This window comes from Mobula hypostoma, chromosome 22, assembly GCF_963921235.1.
Source record: "Mobula hypostoma chromosome 22, sMobHyp1.1, whole genome shotgun sequence".
Lineage (NCBI taxonomy): Eukaryota > Metazoa > Chordata > Chondrichthyes > Myliobatiformes > Myliobatidae > Mobula > Mobula hypostoma.
This window is the reverse complement of record NC_086118.1, coordinates 56,698,154-56,720,352: the sequence shown is the minus strand read 5'-3', so window position 1 is coordinate 56,720,352 and position 22,199 is coordinate 56,698,154. Positions and strand designations below refer to the sequence as shown.

At 44.3% G+C, this 22,199-nt stretch overlaps 1 protein-coding gene across 1 annotated transcript in view; it reads left to right on the top strand.

Annotated features, from left to right (window-relative positions):
• The window catches only part of wu:fj29h11 (uncharacterized), a 160,580-nt gene that overhangs the window by 41,208 nt on the left and 97,173 nt on the right, over window positions 1-22,199 (top strand). The window contains exons 6-12 of the mRNA XM_063030715.1: window positions 4,705-5,049; window positions 11,133-11,755; window positions 12,416-12,544; window positions 13,071-13,268; window positions 15,592-15,732; window positions 17,389-17,649; window positions 20,027-20,201. Coding sequence (XP_062886785.1) covers window positions 4,705-5,049; window positions 11,133-11,755; window positions 12,416-12,544; window positions 13,071-13,268; window positions 15,592-15,732; window positions 17,389-17,649; window positions 20,027-20,201 — 1,872 coding nt within the window. The remainder of the gene's footprint in view (window positions 1-4,704; window positions 5,050-11,132; window positions 11,756-12,415; window positions 12,545-13,070; window positions 13,269-15,591; window positions 15,733-17,388; window positions 17,650-20,026; window positions 20,202-22,199) is intronic.

Genomic DNA, 22,199 nt, shown 5'->3' with positions numbered 1-22,199 from the left:
TATTATCAAAGTATGTATGAGATAAACAACCTTGAGGTCAGTCTGCTTGCAGGAAGCCATAAACAAGAAACCCAAAAGAGCCCAATTTTAGAAAAAAAGACCAACACCCAATGCACAGAGAAAGAGGGGAAAAGAGAAAAAATGGTGCAAACAGTAAAAGCCGGCGACGGCGTTCAGAACGAAGGTGAGACCGCAGCCTGGAGCAGCTGGAGTAGGAATGTAGCCTTGTCCTGATTCATCACACAGCGGGCAAATCCTCATGGAGCTCGCAGGCACCAAGCCCGTAGCAGGAAAACAACCTTCGCCTCAGCGCTGCGGCGACAGAGAGCGGAGGAAACGTCGCGGAGCAGCAAGAACCGGCCCGGCCCTCAACTCCGGTTACGCCCCCTGCCTCTTCACCTTATCTGGCCCAGTGTTTAAATTGTCCAAGCACCTGGTCGTCCTCTGCGCTGGGACCTGGGCTGCGCCGCATCTATACGCTCTGCGCCCAGACCCTGCCGCCACGCTCTGGCCCGTATACGGCCTTTCCACAGCGGCCTGGCACTTGGATCGATCCAGCCTCGCTCTTGGTGCACAGGGTCCTCCACACCCTCTTCACCCCAGACTGCATGCTCTGGCTCCGACTCCAACTCCGTTCGAACACGCCTCGACCTCGCTCCGACTTTGCATCGCACCCGCACGCCTCGACCCTCAAGTCAGCCTCTCCTTCACCCACCTCTTCATTGTGTGCAGTGATAGTTCACCACAATTTTCCACAGGAAAAAGTGTTACTTGTAAACTATTTCGTTGTTTTGCCTAACTTGACATTGAATTCACCCATTCTTACTTTCTGAATGCTCTTGCAGGGGATCTTGAACTAGGGGTTGTTGTTTAAACAAATTAAAGGTTTTCCTGCCCCCCCCCCCCCACCTTTTAATTTTGGAACACTTCCTTAAAGGATGGTGGAAGCTGAGCTTTTGAATGGACGACACTGTAGTGTAGTGGTTCACATAACTCGTAAAGTTTTACGGTGCCAGCGATCCACGTTCTCTTCCCACCGCTGTCTGTAAGGACCGTGACTGCACGAGTTTCCTCCGGGTGCTCTGGTTTCCACCCACATTCCAAAGACGTCTGGGCTAGGGTTAGTAAGTTATGGGTTTGCTATGTTGGCATTGGAATTGTGGCGTCATTTGTGGGCTGCCCCCCAGCACATCCTTGGACTGTGTTGGTTGTTGACACATTTCACTGTAGGTGTCGATGTACATGTGACAGATAAAGCTAATGGAATAGTAAGACAGAGCGAAATAGATTGTTAAGCAGAGGATTAAAAATGACTGGAATGCGGATTTGGAGACAACAGTCAGATGTGCCGTGATCTTAATGAATGACAGAGCAGGCTGAAAGAGCTGCGTGGCCTACACCGGTTTCTAATTTGTAAGTTCCTATCTGTACTTCGTCCCATAGTCCCTTTCGTTCAGTCTGTCTGAAAGACTGAAGCTGGACGCAGTCAGATGCTTATTAACTCTGGGTTCAGCTGTCTGCTTTCTGCCTCTTAGCTTTTGCACTTTCTGCAGTTTGGTGTATGTTAAAGTTTACAAATTGAAGCTCACAGTGTGAACTCTTAAGTAATGACAGATGTGTTTTGATACGCTGCTTACAGTAAGTATGATCTGGTACGTTTTCTTACCTTGCACCTGAGGGGTTTTCATTGTATCTTTGCAGTGATAACAAATTTTAAAAATGACGGAATGTGAAGTTGAGGAAATATAGAGTCATGGTGCTCAGGAGCAGCTCCATCGGTCTGTGTTGACCTGTTAATCTGCCTAGTCGCAGAGATTTAACTGTTTCTTGTACTCACTTGTATGTAGGGCTACTTTTCACTTCCTAATTTCTTTTGAGAATGCGGTGAACCACTGTGTTGAACAGCTGCAGTCCTGCTGCAGAAATTGTTGCATGCCGGAAGGTTTCAGGATTGGGGCCCCAGTGTTCATGAAGAGAGAGAACCCTGTTTCCAAGTCTGGATGCTGCGTGACTTGCAGGTGGTGTTCCCAAGGGCCTCGATGCCCACATCCTCCTCAGTGCCGCAGATTGTGGGTTTTGGAGCTGTTAATGAGATTCGCCTTGGGGGTGGGGGGGGTAAATGGAGTAAATGCAAGCAGGCTTTTTCCACTGAGGTTGGGTGGGACTGCAAGTAGATATTATGGGTTAAGGGTGAAAAGTGAAAAGTTCGAGGGGGAACGAGAGGGGGAGACTTCTTCACTCAGAGGGTCATGAGTTGGAACGTGCTGCCAGCACAAGTGGTGCATGCAAGCTCCCTTTCAATAGCTGAGAGAAGTTTGTATAAGTACAGAGATGGAAGGGGTATGGAGGGCAGGGTCGATGGGAGTAGTCAGCTTAAATGGTTTGGCATGGATAAGATGGGCTGAAGGGCCTGTTTCTCTGCTGTATTTTTCTATGACTCTCTCTGCTGGATCTCTTGTGTATGTGTTTTTTTTAAAAAAAGGAAAAATTCAAATATTTTTTCAGGAAAAGCACACTAGGAGAACTACCATCTTTGCCACCAGGGGTGGCATGTTACCTCATTCAGCTTCAGCCAATGGGGTGAAGCTGCCATGTCTTAAGTTCTGCATTGTGATGATGCTTTCTGCTCGTGACGCCGCAGATGTTCAGGGCAGCAACGAAGATCCTCCATCCCTCTGTCTGTACCGTGGCACACAGATAAAGAAGGATTCTCCATTGCTGTTTCTGTAACAGTTTTCTTCTACCAGTCAAGGTTGTTAGCCCTGAGCTGAACCCCCGAACCTGGAGGGCCGGTGGACCACTCTTAGTCTGACCTGTACCCTTTGACCTGTTTGGCATGGGCGACCCTACCCAAGAGCCAAAGCATAAAGCCCTGACTCCAGCCAACATCGCTCCCCGGGTCACTGAGGCACTCAAGCCTCCAAACCCTACAACAAGGTTGTGTTCCTCTTGGAGGATTGTATGACAAAGCATTATTTAATAATTTATTTAGAGGTACAGCCTGGTAACAGATCCTTCTGGCTCAGTGGGCCTGCACCGCCCATTTACACACACGTGACCAGTTAACCACCTAACCCGGACGCCTTTGGAATGTGGAAGGAAACCGGAGCACCTGGAGGAAATCCGTGTGGTCACGGGGATAACATACAATCTCCTTACGGGCAGCAGCAGAATTGCACCTGGGTCGTCGGTGTTGTAAAGCGTTTCGCTGACCTCTACGCTACCGTACCGTATTCCTTCGCCTTCTAAATTATAATTAACGTTGCCGCTTTATAAAACTCTGGTTAGGTCACATCTGGAGTATTACGTACAGTTGTGGTTGCCCCTCCCCACTGTCAGAAAGATGCTGAGGCTTTGGAGAGGGTGCAGGAGAGGTTTACCAGGATGCTGTCTGGTTTAGAGGGCAGGTGCTGTCACGAGAGGCTGGGTAAATGTAGGTTGTTCCCTCTGGAGTGTCGGAGGCTGAGGGGAGATCTGATAGAGTTTAACAAGATTATGAGAGGCATAGACAGAGTGGACAGAGAGTATCTGTTTCCCAGGGTTGACATGTCTAATACTAAAGGGCATGCATTGAAGGTGAGAGAGCGTAGTTTCTTTCAATCTTTTTATTAATATCAAATTCTCAAACATTACAAAGAATTGATACAAAGCTATTGGGATTACATTGTTAATAATTAGTATATATAGATATAAACACAATTAATACACAGATATTAACCTCCCAAAATCTTACAGAGTACAAATATAGTAGTATATAGAAAAAAAACACAAAACTATCATGGAAAAAGAAAAAAGAAAAAAAAATGCCCCAATAAGAAAAAAAACCCCTAATCTACATCAAACTAATCAACTAAACTAAAAAAAGCAAAAGAAATGGGCTATTATCAGATAAAACCAATAATGTCATTAACTCTGCTCCTCTCTTCATATATTTAAAAGTGGCAGAATAGAATTGGAGAGGGTCAAGCTACATCATATGAAAGTATTGAATAAATGGCCTCCAAGTCTCTTCAAATTTAATATTAAATTTGAGAGGGGGTAGTTTCAAGAGGAATGACAGAGGTAAGTTTTTTAACTCAGAGTGGTGAATGCCTGGAATGCACTGCCTGGTGTGGTGGTAGAGGTAAAAACAATAGAGGCTTTTAAGAGACATTTGAAAAGGCACATCAATGTAAGTAAGATGGAGGGATATGGACATGGTGTAGGTAGGAGGGATTAGTGTTTGGGTGTTTTTGATTGGCTTTTTAGCTGGCCTCTCCCTGTGCTGTACTGGTCTATGTTCCAATAAAGGAAATAATAATCTCAGAGCAACACACACAAAATGTTAGAGGAACTCGGCAGGTCAGGCAGCATCTGTGGAGAGGAATAAACGGTCAACATTTCGGATAGGGAATGTTCATCAGGACTTGTCTGCACTTAAGTTATTCTGCAGATTTAGTGGATTCTGGTGTGGTAAATGTAAAACTTTACATGTATTTGTATGATTCCCTCTGGCACAAGGTTTAGGAGCTATAAGACCGTAAGAATGGGAGCAGAATCAGGCCATTCGGCCTGTCAAGTCTGCTGTACCATTCCAGCACAGTGGATTTACTTTCCCCTCATCCTTTGGAAAGTGTGTATCATATGGAGTTTCCTATACACCTGATTATTACACACAGGACCTTTATCCATTGTCTAATTCAACATTTCTGCTTTTGTTCACAGTTCAACTCATGGAGCGACTGAGAAGTCAGATCTTGGAGCTGTTCAACTCTGAGCCTGGTGGTATCCCCGAGGCAAAGCTATGTGAATATTACTGCAAGAAATATCGGCAGAATTTAAAACTGAGCAATTATGGATTTAGCAGCTTGAAAGAGCTGATCAAGAATCTGGGCGATGTGCTGGAAGTAGTCGATGTGCCAGCGTTAGGCAACGTGATCAAACTGAGGACCAAACAAGAGGGACAGAACAACGTTAATGTAGGATTGTCAGCTTTGGTGCCAGGTGCTGCTGCAAAGAGTGTGAATGTGCCCATCAGATACTTCTCAGCTCCTCAGATGCCTCCCTTAGGTACCTAAATATTTTAAATTGTTGATGTTAAAACTCTCCCTTGTGAAATAGAAATTATGAGAAGACAGTCAATATTAGAGAGAGACACATAAACTACTGGAGGAACTCAGCAGGTCATGCAGCATCTGTGGAGGGAAATAAACAGACGACATCTTGAGCCAAGACCCTTCATCATTGTCAACATCAGACAGTTTGAGTCCCGGAGAAGGGTTTTGGCCCGAAATGTTGACTACACTTTTTTTTGCATAGATGCTGCCTGGCCTGCTGAGTTCCTCCAGCATTTTGTGTGTGTTGCTCTGGATTTCCAGCATTTGCAGATTTTCTTGTGTTTATGAAGTAAAGTCTACTTTGGATTTCATTGAGGCAGTGGCTGAATGGGCTTTTTTTTTGTTCCAATGTGTTTATTGTAAAAGCTTATATAATTTATGTTTAATTGATGTTTATTTCTGGTGAATGCTGCTTATCTGATGCTGTGACTGTGATACTGCTGCATTAACACTTCCTTTGCACCCATCCATACACGTGCATGAGCACGTGACAATGAAATCTGACTTTCACTTGTGTATATCCCACTCTATCTTCCTGTCCTGTCTATGTTCACATTGACACCCATAATGATCAAGTATCTCTGTATCTGAATCTTGATTATATTTCATTGTCTGATCTTCTGAGGCAGCCAATTCAAAGGTTTATGATCCAGTAAGTGGGAGAAAGCCTCTCGATCCCATCCTCCCTCTCCCCTGTACCTCCTTCCCGAAGTCTCTTCTTGCTGCTACCATCAGGAAGAAGATACAGGAGCCTCAGGACTCACACCACCAGGTCCCAGACCAGTTGTTACCTCTCAACATCAGGCTCCTGAACCGGTGGAGATAACTTCACTCACCTCATCACTGAACTGTTCCCACAGCCTCTGGATTCTCTTCATCACATGTTCTCAATAGTTACTGTCTTTAAAGATTATTTATTATTATTAACTTGTTTTTTTTTCATAATTGCATTAGGGTTACGGTTTGTTGTCTTTTACACATTGGTTGTCTGTCTTGTGTGTGGTTTTTCATTGATTCTGTTGTGTTTCTTTGTACTTACTGTGAATGCCTGCAAGGAAATGAATCTCAGGGTTGTTTATGGTGACTAATACTGTATGTACTTTGATAATAAATTTACTTTGAACTTTTAAAAGGATTACCCTTACCCAGAAACTACAAACTTTAATTTTTCCAGTGATACTTTTTCCAAGTATTGAAAAAGACTCATTATTTTGATTTTCTGTCTCTCAAAGATTGGTACATGTCTCAAAGCTCCAGGTACATAGTGTATGTATCATCATATTTGCTCACTGCCCGTTACACCATTGGTGTTTAGGGCAGCAATGAAGGTCCTCCATCTCTGACTGTCCTTGGCCATCTTCTCTATTGTGCCCCAGAATCATCATTTCGACCTCCACCGTACCTTCAACTTGGTATGGCGCCAAGTTCTCTTCAGTCTCCCGCGTTTCCTCCGCCCCTCGGAGATCCAATGAAGTGCTTGGTCTTCTTTCATTGTACCAAGAGCTTCCTCTTGGTTTTCACTACTGTCAGGCCTCAGGTATAGAAGGATTCCTCAGTACTCTTTCCGTAACAGTTTTGTTTGACCAGTCAGGGTTGTTCGCCCTGAGCTGAACCCCCGAACCTGGAGGACCAGTGCACCACTCTTAGTCTGGCCTCTACCCTTTGACCTGTTTGACATGGATGACCCCACCAAGAGACAAAGCACAAGGCCCTGACTCCAGCCAGCATCGCTCTCCAAATCACTGAGGCACCCAAGCCTCCAAACCTTTGAGAAGGTTATGTTCCTCCTGCAGGTATGTCACCATATAATACCTGGAGATTCATTTTCTTACAGGCATGTATGGGAAAATAAAGCAACACGTAGAGTTCATGAAAAGCTGTATATAACCAAAGACTGACAAACAACCAATTTTTAAAAGAAGACAAATGGAGCAAATTATTTTTTAAAAAGTTAAATGAATAGTACTGAGCGCATGAGTTGTAGAGTCCTTTGAAAGTGAGCCTGTAGGTTGTGGAGTCAGTTCAGTGTTGAGGTGAGTCAACTTATCCATGCCAGTTCAGGTTGTAGGTTAGTAACTGTTCCTGAGCCTCATAGTGAGGGACCTGTACCTCCTACCATGGGACCATCAGATGGTTATCAATGTGCCTGCTGCTCTTGCCCCTCTCTGTCACTGACTGTCAGGATGGTTAGAATCTCCTGTTGGTGATGGTCATTTGTGGAATGCGTGGGCTTCTGTAGCATGAATGTTAGTTGCCGCTATAAGACATAGGAGGAGAATTGGGCCGTTCGGTCCATCAAGTCTGCTCCACCATTCCACCATGGCTGATTTATTATCCCCCTCAACCCCATTCTTCTGCCTTCTCCCCGTAGCCTTTGATGCCCTTACTAATCAAGAACATTTCAACCTCTGCTTTAAGTATACCCATTGACTTGTTCTCCACAGCCATCTGTGGTAAAGAATTGCACAGATTCACCACTCTCTGGCTAAAGAAGTTCCTCCTCATCTCCGTTCTAAAAGGGTGTCCTTGTTTTTGAGGTTGTGCCCTCTCCCACTATTGGAAAAATCTTCTCCATGTCTACTCCATCTAGGGCTTTCAATATTTGGTAGATTTCAATAAGAATACCACCCCCCCCCCATTCTTTATCCAGAGCCATAAAATGCTCCTCATTTCTGGGATTATTCTTGTTAACCTCCTCTGAACCCGCTCCAATGCCAGCACGTCCTGTCTCAGCCCGCGTCTAATGTTATGAGTGTTGCTGTGTGCAGACATGGCCTGTTTCATTTTCTCGGGATTGTGAATGGAACTGAACATGGTGCAGTTTCCAGCAAATATCCTCACCTCTGATCTTGTGATGGAGCCATGGTCACTGATGAAGTAGCCGTAGATGTGGTCAGAGCATTACCTTTAGCAACTTCTGCACTGGAGTCTAAGGACTGGCCTGGCTAAGTTACAAAAGGTTCGCTAAGTTTCAGAGAATGTATACAGTATACAACCTGAAATTTGTCCTCTTCACAGACATCCATAAAGCAAGAAACCCCATAAATAGAATGATAGAAACATTGAAGCCCCAAAGCCCCATTCCCCTCTCTCCGCATTGTCTGTCTGTCTATGTACCATATCTGATGGTGACCATGGTTTTCCATATAGATCTATCCCTCGTTTTTTGGATGACTCCCATTTCCTCGATGTGTAGCCACCTGGCTGTGCTTTTGATGTACATAAGCTGAGGTCTTCCTCTAGGTTTGCTCCCCTTGATCTTTCCAGAGGGTACGAGTTTTTCTAGTTCATCTTTCCTCATGATGTGTCCTAGGAATCTGAGTTGTCTTTCTCTTATTGTTGGTATGAGTGATCGAACTGCTTGGGCTCTTCTGAGAACTTTATTTGATGTGTGTGTGGTCCATGATATTTCTAACATTCTCCTGTAGAACCAAAATTCAGCTGCTTCTAGTCTCTTTTCCGTTGCTGGGGAAATGTCCAGCATTCACTTCCAAAAGTCAGGATAGAATAAATGTAGCACTGCAGTATTCTGTTTTTGGTGTACGTGCTCATCTTTCTGTCTGTTAATATGGTCTTCATTTTTCGCATCAGCAGCAGTAAAAACATTGACCCCTCCCACTCTCCCCTCCACCTGCGGCAACAGAAGTACTGCCCCGGCTGCCCCCATCATGCAAGCAACAGCATTAGCCCCCCCCCACCCCAAAGTGTTCTTGATCCAGAGTCCCTCAAAAACTACAGTCCACAAGCCAGCACTTGGGCATCAGTGACAGGCTGTCTTTCCCACAACTAGCGCAATGAGAGCACGACTGTCTGCTGTCAAACCATGACTGGCCATTGTAGCGTGCCACTTTATTGAGAATCCGGAGAATCATCAGCCGGACTGCAGCTCATGCATTCTCTGCGGAGAAGTGTTGGCTAACTTTTTGGATCAACCCACTGCTGATTGGGAAATGCAGATTTCACAAAAAATGAAACAGTCTCGCGCAGAACCAGCTCTTCGGCCCAGGACGTTTTGCCGACCTTTTAACCAACTCCAAGATCAATCTAAACCTTGCCTCCCACTCAGTTTCATCCATGTAACTACCTAAGAATTTTTTAAATGTCCCTAATGTTTCTGCCTCTCCAAGTACCCCTTACAGCACAGCATGTTCCATGCACCCAGCCAAAAAATAAACTACCTCTGACAAGAGGATGATGGTAGAACACTACAGGACATACAGGCTCTATGGCCCACTTTTGTCCTGACCTTTTAACCTACTCTAAGATCTATCTTACCCTTTCCTCCTGCATAGTCTTCCATTTTTCTATCCATCTGCCCATTTAAGAGTTTTTTAACTATCCCGAATCTATCTATAGATCTATGTTGTCATAGAAACCCAGCTCAGAAAAAGGCCCTTCAAACCACTAAGAACGTAGAACACTACCGCACAGTATAGGCCCTTCGGCCCACAATTCATTGCCGACCTTTTAACCCTCTTTATGATCAAATTTCCATTCTTCTATTGTCCATCTGCCCATCTAAAATCCTCTTAAATGTCCCTCATCAATTCATGAATGTGGTTTGAAAGCAGTTCAGCTTTACCCCTCAACCATCTTGTTATTGTTCCTTGTTGGAATTTGTTGAACGCAGATCTCCTGTATCAATGACTGTCTTTCAGCATTGGCTAGTAACAACAGGGGTTTCCAACCTTTTTTGCACCGCGGTCCAATTTATTATTGACAATATTCTTGCGGACCGGCTGACCTGGTGGGGGGGGGGGGGGCGGGAGGGTAGGGTTGCCAGCAGACAAGAGTAGCAGTCAAATACGTTGTGCTTACCCTGAGAAAGACTACAATGACCATGAAGCCTTGTGCGGGCACCAGTGCGCATGTGTGACTTGAGCGTGCGTGTTTGTGCCAATTTTTTTTTCTACAAATTATTTTTTGGCGATTCTGATCGGGGCTGGGGGGTGTTAATCACGACCAGAATATCGGTGATCAGTGGCTAATACACTCAATTTCGTTTCTAAAAGGGCTTATCTAACGAATTTAATATTAAACACACAACGCGTATTTTCCTCGCATGAATATAGTGATAAGTCAATTATCAGGGGAGGACAGGGAAACTTGAAGTAAGTGTTGAACGAACTTATAGTAGAAGTGGTAGAGGCAGGTTCGATATTATCATTTAAAGAAAAATTGGATAGGTATATGGACAGGAAAGGAATGGAGGGTTATGGGCTGAGTGCAGGTCGGTGGGACTAGGTGAGAGTAGCGTTCGGCACGGACTAGAAGGGCAGAGGTGGCCTGTTTCCATGCTGTAATTGTTATATGGTGATATAAGTCACTTATAAGTCAATAGCATCATAACATTTTAAGTAACGTTTGGATATTAAACAAACAGTACATATTCTTCCCGTATGAACATATAAAATCATTGCAACACACCAATATCGCTGAATCAGTGGGAGCCCTGGGCTGAATACTTGTTCCCTGCAACAAGACGGTCCTATCGAGGGGTGATGGGAGACAGCGATACTCGAAGGGGGTTCCTTATGTCCAGTCTATTCCGCAATTTGGTTTTCATTGCATTCATTGCAGAGATACGTTGGAAATGGAAGCAACGTTTTCGGTGCTTTCGTGGCTATTTCAGGATATTGAGCCTTGAGTTTGATCCAGAATGCCGGCAGAGATGTTATGTCAAACATACTTTTCAGCCCGCCGTCATTTGCAAGCTCGAGGAGTTGATCTCCTTCCCGCGCTGACATGGATGACGCGCGTGTGTTCAAGCTCAACAATGCGTGACAGGGAATGAGGAGAGGTGCAGCTGACTCATATCGTTTCCTCGCGGCCCGGTAGCACACGCTTTACGGCCCGTTACCGGTCTGCGGCCCGGTGGTTGGGGACCGCTGACTAACAACATTGCTTTTTCCTGGAAGGAAATATTAATCAATATCTTTGGGTGAATGTTGGATTCAGTAGCAGTTATTGCCATTGGACTGAAATGGATCAAACAAAAGATTATATTTTCTCTCTCTCCCCATATGTCTCCCACAGCTCCTGCCAAGGTAACGGGGATGCAAGCTATTCCATTGAGTAACCTTTGGTCTGCCCTCCCAGTAAGAATGCCATTGGCTTCCAGACCAACAGATCAAGGATTGTTACCATCTCCGTCAACAAGATCTTTGGAGAACTGCTCTGATCTAAGTACAAGACCAAAAGGTGGTAAGGAGGGGGAAACTGTGTACAAAAACCCTTTACCCACAGCAAATTTCAGCCAGCCTGCATCAAGTGGCAAAGCAAATCCTGAATTGCAGCAACTTGAGTCGTCCATATTTAATCAAAATATCAATGGTTCAGCCGCAGGAGGACAACGTTCAGCCTCTCCGGCACTCTCATCAGTGTCTTCAGAAGACTTCCCTGCATTGACAAAACTAAACCTGAGGAAGATCAAGGAAGAGGAACTGAAGAAGAAAAGGTCAATGCATCGATATCCCCAAAGTTATTATAGGCAAGTAAGGGAGGAGCAAAACTCTGTAATGCAGGAAATCGAGATATTGGCCTCTGCTAATCTAGGTCGCGAAAAAAAACCATGCGTCACTTTGGAAGAAGTGAACCAACGAGCTGAAGAGTTTATTCGTGCTCTGGCTGCTGAAGGAGAACAAGTTACTGAAAAGAAGGTAAAAAAAAAAAATCTCTGGAAAGCAGCACTTTACTGGCTTCTGACAAGGCGAAAAGCACAGGTTTATATAAATAGAGATTCTGACTCCCACGGGCTGTCATATATTCATATTCACAGACATGTACCCAAGATGCTGGAGGAACTCACATTTATGGAGGAGAATAAAGAGTCAACGTTTTAGGCTGAGACCTTTATGTCAACTGTTTACTCCCCTCCTGTGTTGGTCGTTACCATTCTGGGATGTTAGCCCTGAGCTGAACCACCCCCCAAAGCTGGAGGACCAGTGAACCACCCTTGGTCTGGCCTCTACCCTTTGACCTGTTAGGCACATGTGACCCTACCCAAAAGCTCAAGTATAAAGACCTGACTCCCAGCCAACAGGGCTCTCCGGGTCATTGAGGCACAGAATCCTCCAAACCCAACACAAAGTTGTGGTCCTCTTGGACGATGTAACAAATAAACCTAATCTTAAAGACTCAACAGATCAGACAGCATCTATTGAAGAGGAAACGGGGATAACATTTCTGGTCCAAAATGTTGTTAGATCTGAAACGTTACTCTTTTGTAGGTTCTGCCTGATGTGCCGAGTGGGTACACCATTTGTTTTAACTTTAGGTTTCCAGTGTCTGCTTGTTTGTAATATTTTTTTTTGATGCAGGTATTGACTAGAGTTTGCAGATCCTTCAGAGTGGAGAATTTAAGAATCCTTGAGATCTGGCCTCCTAATAAACTTTCTGCAATTCAAGAACTTCGACAGACACAGCGAGAAATCACCACTTACATTGAGGTAATAGTCAGGATTGTTTGATGCCATTTCCAGCACACAAGTGTAAAGGAGAACAAAGTAATTTTTACTCTGGATCTGATGCAGCACAAAAAAAAACACACAGTATGATAAAGAGCACAATAATAAAAAACCACAATATATATAAATACATAAGATAGACATACAATCAATGTATGTAAACTATAAAGTAATGCTAGGCACATGATTGTCTGTACATAAGGTGGACTGACAAGAAATGATGAAGCAGTGATGGTTAGGATAGGATGGGGTGGGTTAATGAATGGAGGTGTTGATCGGCCTTACTGCTTGGGGAAAGTAACTGTTTGTGAGCCTGGTGGACTGGGCGTGGCCTGCTCCCTGATGGGAGTGGGACAGGTAGTCCATGAGCAGGTAAATGCTCATTATTTGGGTTATATTCTAGTAGAATATTGTCTTCTCTTTAAAAGTGACTCGATGCATGTGTCCTAGCCCCTGTGAATGGCAAGATGCTTTTTTAACGAAGGACGTTGTTATTTTCTACTTCAAGGCTTTTGAGAGCAATAGGTGTGTTTGCACTCTGTATGAGTTGAACCAGTGCTTGGCAGCACTGAAGAACAAGCAAAGCTTTGAAGAACTGAACCTTGGGCCTTTATGCAAACAGCCCCTTGTGCACAGGATATTCAAAGTGCCTTCGACAATGAAGGATGAAGATATATTTGAAATTGAGACGGTGGATATTTTGCAGGTACTCTACATGACATCTTTGGAGTGAAATCAACTTTTATTTCAGTTGGATTTGCATCTAATTCAAAATAATAAACCGATAAAATAATATTTTAGTATAACTTCAAAAAAAGTTTAGAAGTTTAAGATAGTTTATTGTCATTCTTCAGTACACAAATGTAAAGGAGAATGAAATGATTGTTATTCCAGAATTATCAGCGGATTCATTGTACTTTAAGTTGCAATACAAAATATAAAAAATAAATCAGTGCAAAAAAGAGCAAAGCAGTGGGGTAGTGTTCATGGACTATTTAGAAATCTGTTGGTGGGGAGGAAGAAGCTGATCCTAAAACATTGAATGAGTGTCTTCATTGCTACTTCCTCCCTGATGGTAGCAATGAGAAGAGGGTATGATCTAGATGATGAACATCCTTAATGATGACTGCCAGCTTCCTGGGACCTCGCCGTTTGAAGATGTCCTTGATGCCGGGATGACTAGTGCTCATGATGGAGCTGGCCAAGTCTACAACCCTCTGGAACTTCTCTAGGTCCTTCGAATCGACGCCTCCACACCAGACGGTGATGCAATCAGTCAGACTGCTCTGAACGACTGAATGAAATACCGCTTGAAATATTTCTTAATGAAACAGGGTTACATTTGGAGGGAAGGATCGTGAGAGGTGACTTGATAGAGGTGTACAAGATGATAAGAGACTTAGATCAAGTGGCCAGCCGGAGGCTTTTTCCCAGGGTGGAAGTGGGTGATATGAGAGGGCATAATTTTAAGGTGATTGGAGGAAAGTTTAGAGGGGATATCGGAGGGAGGTTTTAACACAGAGAGCGGTGGGTGTGTGGGACACACCACCGGGGGTGGTGGTAGAGGCAGATACATTAGGGGCATTTTCAGAGACTCTTAGACAGGCACATGAATGATAGAAAATGAAGGATCTTAGAGCAGGTTAAAAGGTCGGCATAACATTGAGTGCTGAAGGTCTTGTACTGTGCTGTAGTATTCCTTGTTCTCCCTCAAATCCTTGTCTCACTTCCACTTGCCACATCTGGCCACTGGGGAGTGAATTATACATTCTGGGCACTATAGGGTAGAGAAGTTTGTTAATTCCCTGTTTAATCCTTGGTGGCCATCTAATATTGGTTTCAAGTTGTGCTTTTCCTTCCAAGCGGAATGTCAAATGTTGAAGTGTTCTGTTAGCTCAGTGCCAAGATCGTTTTTCATTACTGCAACAGGGTAGACTATGGACGCCAGTTTTAATAGTCTTGTTCACAGTCAGGATCAAGTAGTGTGCATATTTAAATTGTGAATTTGTGATATCTGCTTTCCAAAAGAATGTGGTTCCCATCATGAAGAGTAGAGTTGTATAATGGCCTAATTGGGGCTACAGTTTGCAGAATGCTTTTACAGCCCCCATTGTCTTGGGTTGAGTTCTGATTCTATCTGTAAGTAATCTGTACGGTCTCCCCATGACTACATGGGTTTCCCCCGGGAGCTCTGGTTTTCGCCCAGATCTCAAAAATGCATGGGTTTGTAAGTGAATGGGTCACATGGGTGTAATTGGGTGGCACGGGCTTGTTGAGTGTAAGGGCCTGTTAACCATGGTGTATCTGTAACATATCGATGTAGTCATAAAAAAGGCAAGACAGCGGCTATACTTTATTAGGAGTTTGAAGAGATTTGGCATGTCAACAAATACACTCAAAAACTTCTATAGTTGTACCGTGAAGAGCGTTCTGACAGGCTGCGTCACTGTCTGGTTTGTAGGGGCTACAGCATAGGAACGAAAGAAGCTGCAGATGGTTGTAAATTTAGTCGGCTTCATCTTGGGTACTAGCCTACGAAGTACCCAGGACATCTTTAGGGAGTGGTGTCTCAGAAAGGTAGCGTCCATTACTAAAGACCTCCAGCACCCAGGGCATGCCCTTTTCTCACTGTTTCCATCAGGTGAGAGGTACAGAAGCCTGAAGGCACACACTCAGCAATTCAGGAACAGCTTCTATCGGATTCCCAAATGGACATTGAACCCTTGGACACCACTACCTCACGTTTTTGAATATACAATATTTCTGTTTTTGCACATTAAAAAAATCTATTCAATGTATGTAATTGATTTACTTGTTTGTTTATTATTATCTTTTGTTTTATTTATTGTTTTTCTCTCTGTTAGATTATGTATTACATTGAACTGCTGCTGCTGCTAAGTTAACAAATTTCACATCACATGCCAGTGATAATAAACCTGATTCTGATTCTGCTCGTGTTCTGCTTCATTGTACTTACAGACACTCATGATTTGCTTTCTCTCCCCCCACCCCATTCTGCCACCCTCCAGAGCCTCAACACATATAGAAGATCTGTCAGAGCAGCTAAAATAGATTTGGCTGAATTTATAAAACACCTGGCTGATCGATATCACTGTGATTCGCCATACGATCTTGGCATCAGAATTACCAGCATTGGCCTTCCGTTATCGGTAAGTTCCTTTTGTTTTATTCGCTACGTAAAGTCCAGTGTTTGGGCGCAGTGCCTAACGTAAGGCTATTACAGCCCTAGTGACCTGGGTTCAATTCTGTCACTGCCTGTAAGAGGTTCGTATGTTCTCCTCGTGACGTGTGGGTTTCCTCCGGGTGCTCCAGTTTCCTCCCGCATTCCAAAAGCATACAGATTAGTAAGTTAGTTGGTCACATGGGTGTAATTGGGGTGGTGCGGGGTCGTTGAACTGGAAAGCCTGTTGCTGGGCTATAACCGCCAAACAAATAAATAAACTAATAAAATGTTGTGCTTCGGATGTTAATGGATTTTCTCTCCCATCCAGGTCGTCACCTAGCCTACTGAAGGTGCTCAGTGGGATATCACAAATGGATGAATGGTATAGCACAGAAACTGGCCCTTCAGCCAACTCATCCAGTGGGCACCTTCCCTTATTAACAAGCTGCCTGAGGAACCCAGCGGGTCATGGGGCATCTGTTGAGACAAACGGATGGTTAATGGCTTCAGATCGATGCTGATGCTGCTTGATCCACTGAGTTCCTCAGGACTTCAACAGACCTCCTGGTTCAGCTTGCTGGCGTAGTGGCTGGTGTAATGCTTTACCGCGTCAGCGACCGGGGTTCAGTTCCTACTGCAGCCTGTAAAGAGTTTGCACGGTTCTCCCCGTGACCGCATGGGTTTGCCTGGCTGCTCCCCTTCCCTCCCAAGCTTAGAATTAGTAGGTTGTGGGCTTGCTGCCTTGGTGCTGAAAGCATGGTGACATTTGCGGGCTGTCCCCCAGCACGTCCTGCACTGTGTTGGCCGTTGACCCAAATGACGCGTTTCAGTCCCTTATTTCAATGTGGATGTGACAAATAAAGCTCATCTTTGAAGGTATCGTTCATTAAAAGGTGGACTCCTAATCTCCCAATCTACCTCATCTTGACCCTTGCACTTTTGTCTACAAGAGTTCCACTAACTGCAACGCAGTATTCTGTTTCCTTTTTTTTAACTACGTCAGTATACTTGTGTGTGGAATGATCTGTCTGGTTGGCAAACAAGCTAAAGCTTTTCACTATGTCTCGGTGCATGTGACAATGATAATCCGGTCCAGCAGTTTATTTTGTTGCTCCAGACTCCAGTATCTGCAGTCTCTGAGGACTCCACGTTAACCCGCTGCTGAGTATTAGATCCATTGTGTCTATGCTGAAGACACTTCTGAAATGCTGCCAGTAACCCAACTTCAACTCCTGTCTCAGGCTGTGCTTTCTAGGTACTCACCACCATCGTTTTCATATTGCCTCTGAACCTCTTCCCCATGTCCTGTAGTCTTCACTACCTCTGACCAGGGGAAACATCTCCTACAGAATACTATATCTATACTCCTCATATCTTACTCGTCCCCCATCTCAGAAAAATCGAAACCTGGGTCTCATCCTGAAACGTCGACTGTTTATTCCTCTCCGTAGATGCTGCCTGATCTGCTGAGCATTTAATGTGTGTTGCTCCAATCATATCCTCTCACGATGACTTTTTGTTTTTGCGGTTGAAATTAAATTACTAACAAATCCTGCTAATGAGGGAGGAAAAATATCCCTGAAGGTAAGCAAAACGAATTCCTAACCGTCTCTCTAAAAATGTTAAAATTTCTGTTAAACAGACATTGACGAAATCTGCAAACAGTGAGCGCAGTGCTTTGGAAGCAGCAAGAAATCGTATTCAGCGAGAAATAGAGGAGGAAGTACAGAGTCGGATGAACAAAGTTAAGAGGAACCTGCTTGACCCCGCTAGTGGACCACAGCTGTATTCAAGCAGTGGCTGCCTGGATCTCCGCAAACAGTACGCCACAAACTCGGCAGCAGACGCAGTTCTTCAGGTCTTCATGAATGCAAAGGAGGTTTTCAGTGAGAAAATGGCTAAGGTACTAATTACATCTTTTCAACATGCTATGTTCTTCCTTCTACATAGATAGATATACTTTATTAATCCCGGGGGAAATTTGGATTCGTTACAGCCGCACCAACCAATACAAAAACCACAAACAATCAAACACCAAAATGCAAACTATGCCAGATAGAAAATAGGTCCAGGACCAGTCTATTGGCTCAGGGTGTCTGACCCTCCATGGGAGGATCTGCATGTTCGATGGCCACAGGCAGGAACAACCTCCCATGCCGCCCAGTGTTGTATCACGGTGGAATGTGGCCGAAGTCTAACAGTAAAAAGTTCAATATCCGGTCTACAAACATGTTCCTTGATCGTAATATGCCCCGGATTGCACCATAGCACCCAACTCCTTTATGCTTACTGCTCTCAGTGCACTTCCGGTCAACCGGAACGGTATTACCCACCAAACTCCTCTTCTCCAAAAGTCTCTGTTGTCTCGACCCGGTCCTCTTTCCTCGACTTTGTGATCCCCCTCTGCATCCTCTGTGTGTTTTCCTCCAGATTTCAGCAGGGGTGTCCGCCGCTCTGCTCGCTAAACCGGCCGGCATTAGCTGGTCCATGGAATACCCAATGCGACCTTGCTTCTGTCCCGCGTGTCGGGATGTAACCATTTCCAGCGCTAAAAAAGACCCAAATAAAACCCTCTCTACCAGCATGTTAGAGAGGATGCAGCTTGGACGTGTTACCGTGAGAGAAAAAAATACAAAAAAAACGTAAATTAAAAAGTAAGAAGAAGAAAGTAAGAATAGATGGGAATGGCTGTACCAGGCTGCGTGCACGACCGGTGCATGCACACTAAGATACATGGATGAAGCTCTAGCTATTTGTGAATTGAGGCTGAAGGTGATTGACTATGGGAGCAAACTTTAAGAGGAGCAAGTGGGGGAAGTAGAGTTAGTGAGTATTAGGTGTAACATGGCTGAAAATCTTCAGTTATTTTGCTTCGGTGCACCAGTAAGATGCCTGTCACCCTTGTCTGGCCCTCGCTTTTCTGCATGTTTCCTCATGTTGGAAACTACAGATTTTTGAATAATACTTTTTATAAGATATGTACTTTTTAACAAACTCGTGTTTTTTTCGCAGTATGTGGTGGTTCATCCCCACTCACTGGCAGAAAGCGGTATAGCAGCTAAACTAACGGTTTATCACCTTTCTCGCTTTTCATTGGCCAGGTATTAGCGCATTACCCACGTGATGTCATGGTAGCCTATAGTAGTTTATTCCTATCTAAGGAATTTCTTATCTATAAAAGTGATGGATTTTTCAGAGGCGTCATCTCTATTCCTTTTGTCGTCGCATCCATTCATCTCTTGGCACCGTTCCTCAGCTCTTTATTTAGTTTGTTTAGTATCTGAATGTTCTTACTTTAAAATAAACTAAAATCTTAGAATTAACACCACTCGTGATTCCCGACTCCTGGAAGATCTCTAAGGATCAGAAAATAAATGGAGAGCCAACCCTCAGAACGTAGAAGGGTACAACATGGAACAGGGCCTTCAGCTCACAATGTGCTGCTGAATTAATTTAACCAATGAGCCATAATTAATTAATCCCCCTTCCCCATGCATGGACCATATCCCTCCCTTCTCAGCATATCGATAGACCTATCTAAATGCTTCTGTGCCCTCTGCCTCTACCACCTCCCTTGGCAGTGCATTCCAGAACCCCACTAATCTCTGGGCTGAAACTAACAGTAATAATTTAAGTACTCCATTGGTTGGGTCGGCCATGGACGATGCATCCCAGCTGTCTACATGATACACAAGCCAGGGCTGTACAATTTGGAAAGCAAGCTGTTGCCCATGCAGCAGGCTCCCTCCCCATGCATCTGATAAATCCAAAGGACCGGCAGAGACCGATACCAGCGGCATCACAGCAGTTGCCAGTCAGCCTTGAACTTAGTGTGGGTCTGCCTTAGGGACTCCAGCTGTGGATTTTTCTTCAGGGTGTACTCCCAGAGCCTTCCCCACGAGTGGGCATAGCTGCAAGGCAGAGGAGGTTTGAGATCAGAGTGTTCCTTCTCCCGGATAAGGTACCAACCATGGCTGATAATTTCCTCCTGCCCAAAACAACTGGTTTTAAGGCGACAGTAACCCACCTTTGCCTCTTTTGTTAGTAAAAATGGATCCACCGGGCTTAGTAACTAAGCCAAACGTGAAGGCCAGGAGCTGTCCTCAGTTGTCAGAGGCTATTTGAGAAGCACACCATTGGGAGCATTTAATACATAATGGGAGATTATCACCCCCTCTGCCCCCCCCCCCCCAGCAGTAACCACCTCAAGGATCCAGTAATAATTTATTTCCACAATAATAATGAAACAATAATAATTTAGTATTTGTATTAATGCTCAGTATATCCAGGACTTTCTGGTGAAGGTGGGTGATAATCGCTTGGCCCGATCACTTTTTCAACTTGCCATTTGCTGTGGTTCTCTGGAAGCTCCTCGAGACTTGGTGGCTAAAGAGAAGCCAAATCAGCCAACAATGAATGCATCAGGGGACCAAGGAACTCCACTTCCAAGTGAAGGTGAGTTGTGTTCTTCCCGGCACGAGAATTCCTTTTCATTCAATCCAGAGTAAAAGATACCATCAGAAGCAAGTAGTATGCTGTACTTTTTTATTTTTAAAGTTTTGAGTGAAACTTAAGTAATTGAAGCATTGGGTTCAAGTTGTGATCTGCTACACTGCTAACTCAATCCCCGTCCACAGCATGGTGCTTTAAATTGCAGACAAATGCTTGAAAGGTAAGTCTTGCTTTCACTATGGCGACAGTAACAATGGTTCAGGGGTCCCACTGAATATCGGAGAATGTAGACAGCATATACCCTGAAATTCTTACTCTTCACAGACATCCTCGAAACAGAATAAAACCCCGAAGAATGAACAACAGAAAAACTTTAGAACCCCAAAGCCCTCCCCATGCCATGCACAAGCAGCAGCAAAAGCATCAGTACCCACCCCCCCCCCCAAACTCCCACCCACCACTCACTCCCAGGTAGTGCTTATGCTCCACCTGGTCAACTACCATCGCTCTTCAACTGTATCGACCCTTGTGCTCCTCCTCGGATGCTTGCTTAGATTTTGATGATGTTAGTACACACACACACACACACACAGAGACGGAGAGAGGGAGAGAGAGAGAGAGACGGGGAGCGAGAGAGAGAGCATTCCCACGTTTTCTGGGGACCCCGCTGCCCCTTCCTCATTGCTACCATCATGAGCCAGTAGACACTGTCAATGTTTCACCAATTCCCAGCTTCGCTATTTTTCTCTCTTTTCCCACTACTTATTGAATATATTTTGTAAATATTTGTCATTTATGGTTTAAAAAAATATCATGAATTGCGAAGTGCTCCTGCCGCAAAACAACGAATTTGGTGATATATGCCAGTGATATTAAACCTGATTCTGATCGCCAGTCTGGGTAACAGCTTCTTCCCTCGGGCTGTGAGACTAATGAACACCTTACCACCACCGAGGTCTCGTCACCAGGGTAACGAGCTGTTTACCTGTGCTGCACGCTACACATGCGTTTTGAATGATACTCTATTAACTTATTTGTGGTAACACTTGGGTTCATGTGCTGTGTGTGATTTATGTATTGTGGGCACATCGTGCTCCAGAGGAACCTCGTTTCATTTAGTTGTAGTACCGTGTGAAAGTCTCGGGTACATGTATATAGCTCGAGTGCTTCAAGTCAAGTCACTTTTTATTGTCATTTCAACCATAACTGCTGGTACAGAACGTGGTAAAAATGAGACAACGTTTTTCAGGAACATGTTGCTACATACTTTATACTTTATTGTCGCCAAACAATTGATTCTAGAATGTACAATCATCACAGTGATATTTGATTCTGCGCTTCCCGCTCCCAGGATTACAAATATTAAATATTAAAAATAGTAAAAATTAGTAAATATTAAACTTTTAAATTATAAATCATAAATAGAAAATAGAAAAATGGAAAGTAAGGTAATGCAGAAAAACCGAGGCACAGGTCCGGATATTTGGAGGGTACGGCCCAGATCCAGGTCAGGATCCGTTCAGCAGTCTTAAACAGTTGGAAAGAAGCTGTTCCCAAATCTGGCTGTACAAGTCTTCAAGCTCCTGAGCCTTCTCCCGGAGAGAAGAGGGACGAAAAGTGTGTTGGCTGGGTGGGTCGTGTCCTTGATTATCCTGACAGCACTGCTCCGACAGCGTGCGGTGTAAAGTGAGTCCACGGACGGAAGATTGGTTTGTGTGATGTGCTGTGAATAAAACAATACCAAAAACTACACTGAATTTCGTAAGAAAAAAAACAAAAACTGCACTAGACTACAGACCTATCCAGGACTGCATAAAGTGCACAAAACAGTGCAGGCACTACAATAAATAATAATAAATAATAAACAAGACAATAGGCACAGTAGAGGGCAGTAGGTTGGTGTCAAGCCAGGCTCTGGGTATTGAGGAGTCTGATGGCTTGGGGGAAGAAACTGTTACACAGTCTGGTCGTGAGAGCCCGAATGCTTTGGTGCCCAGTTCC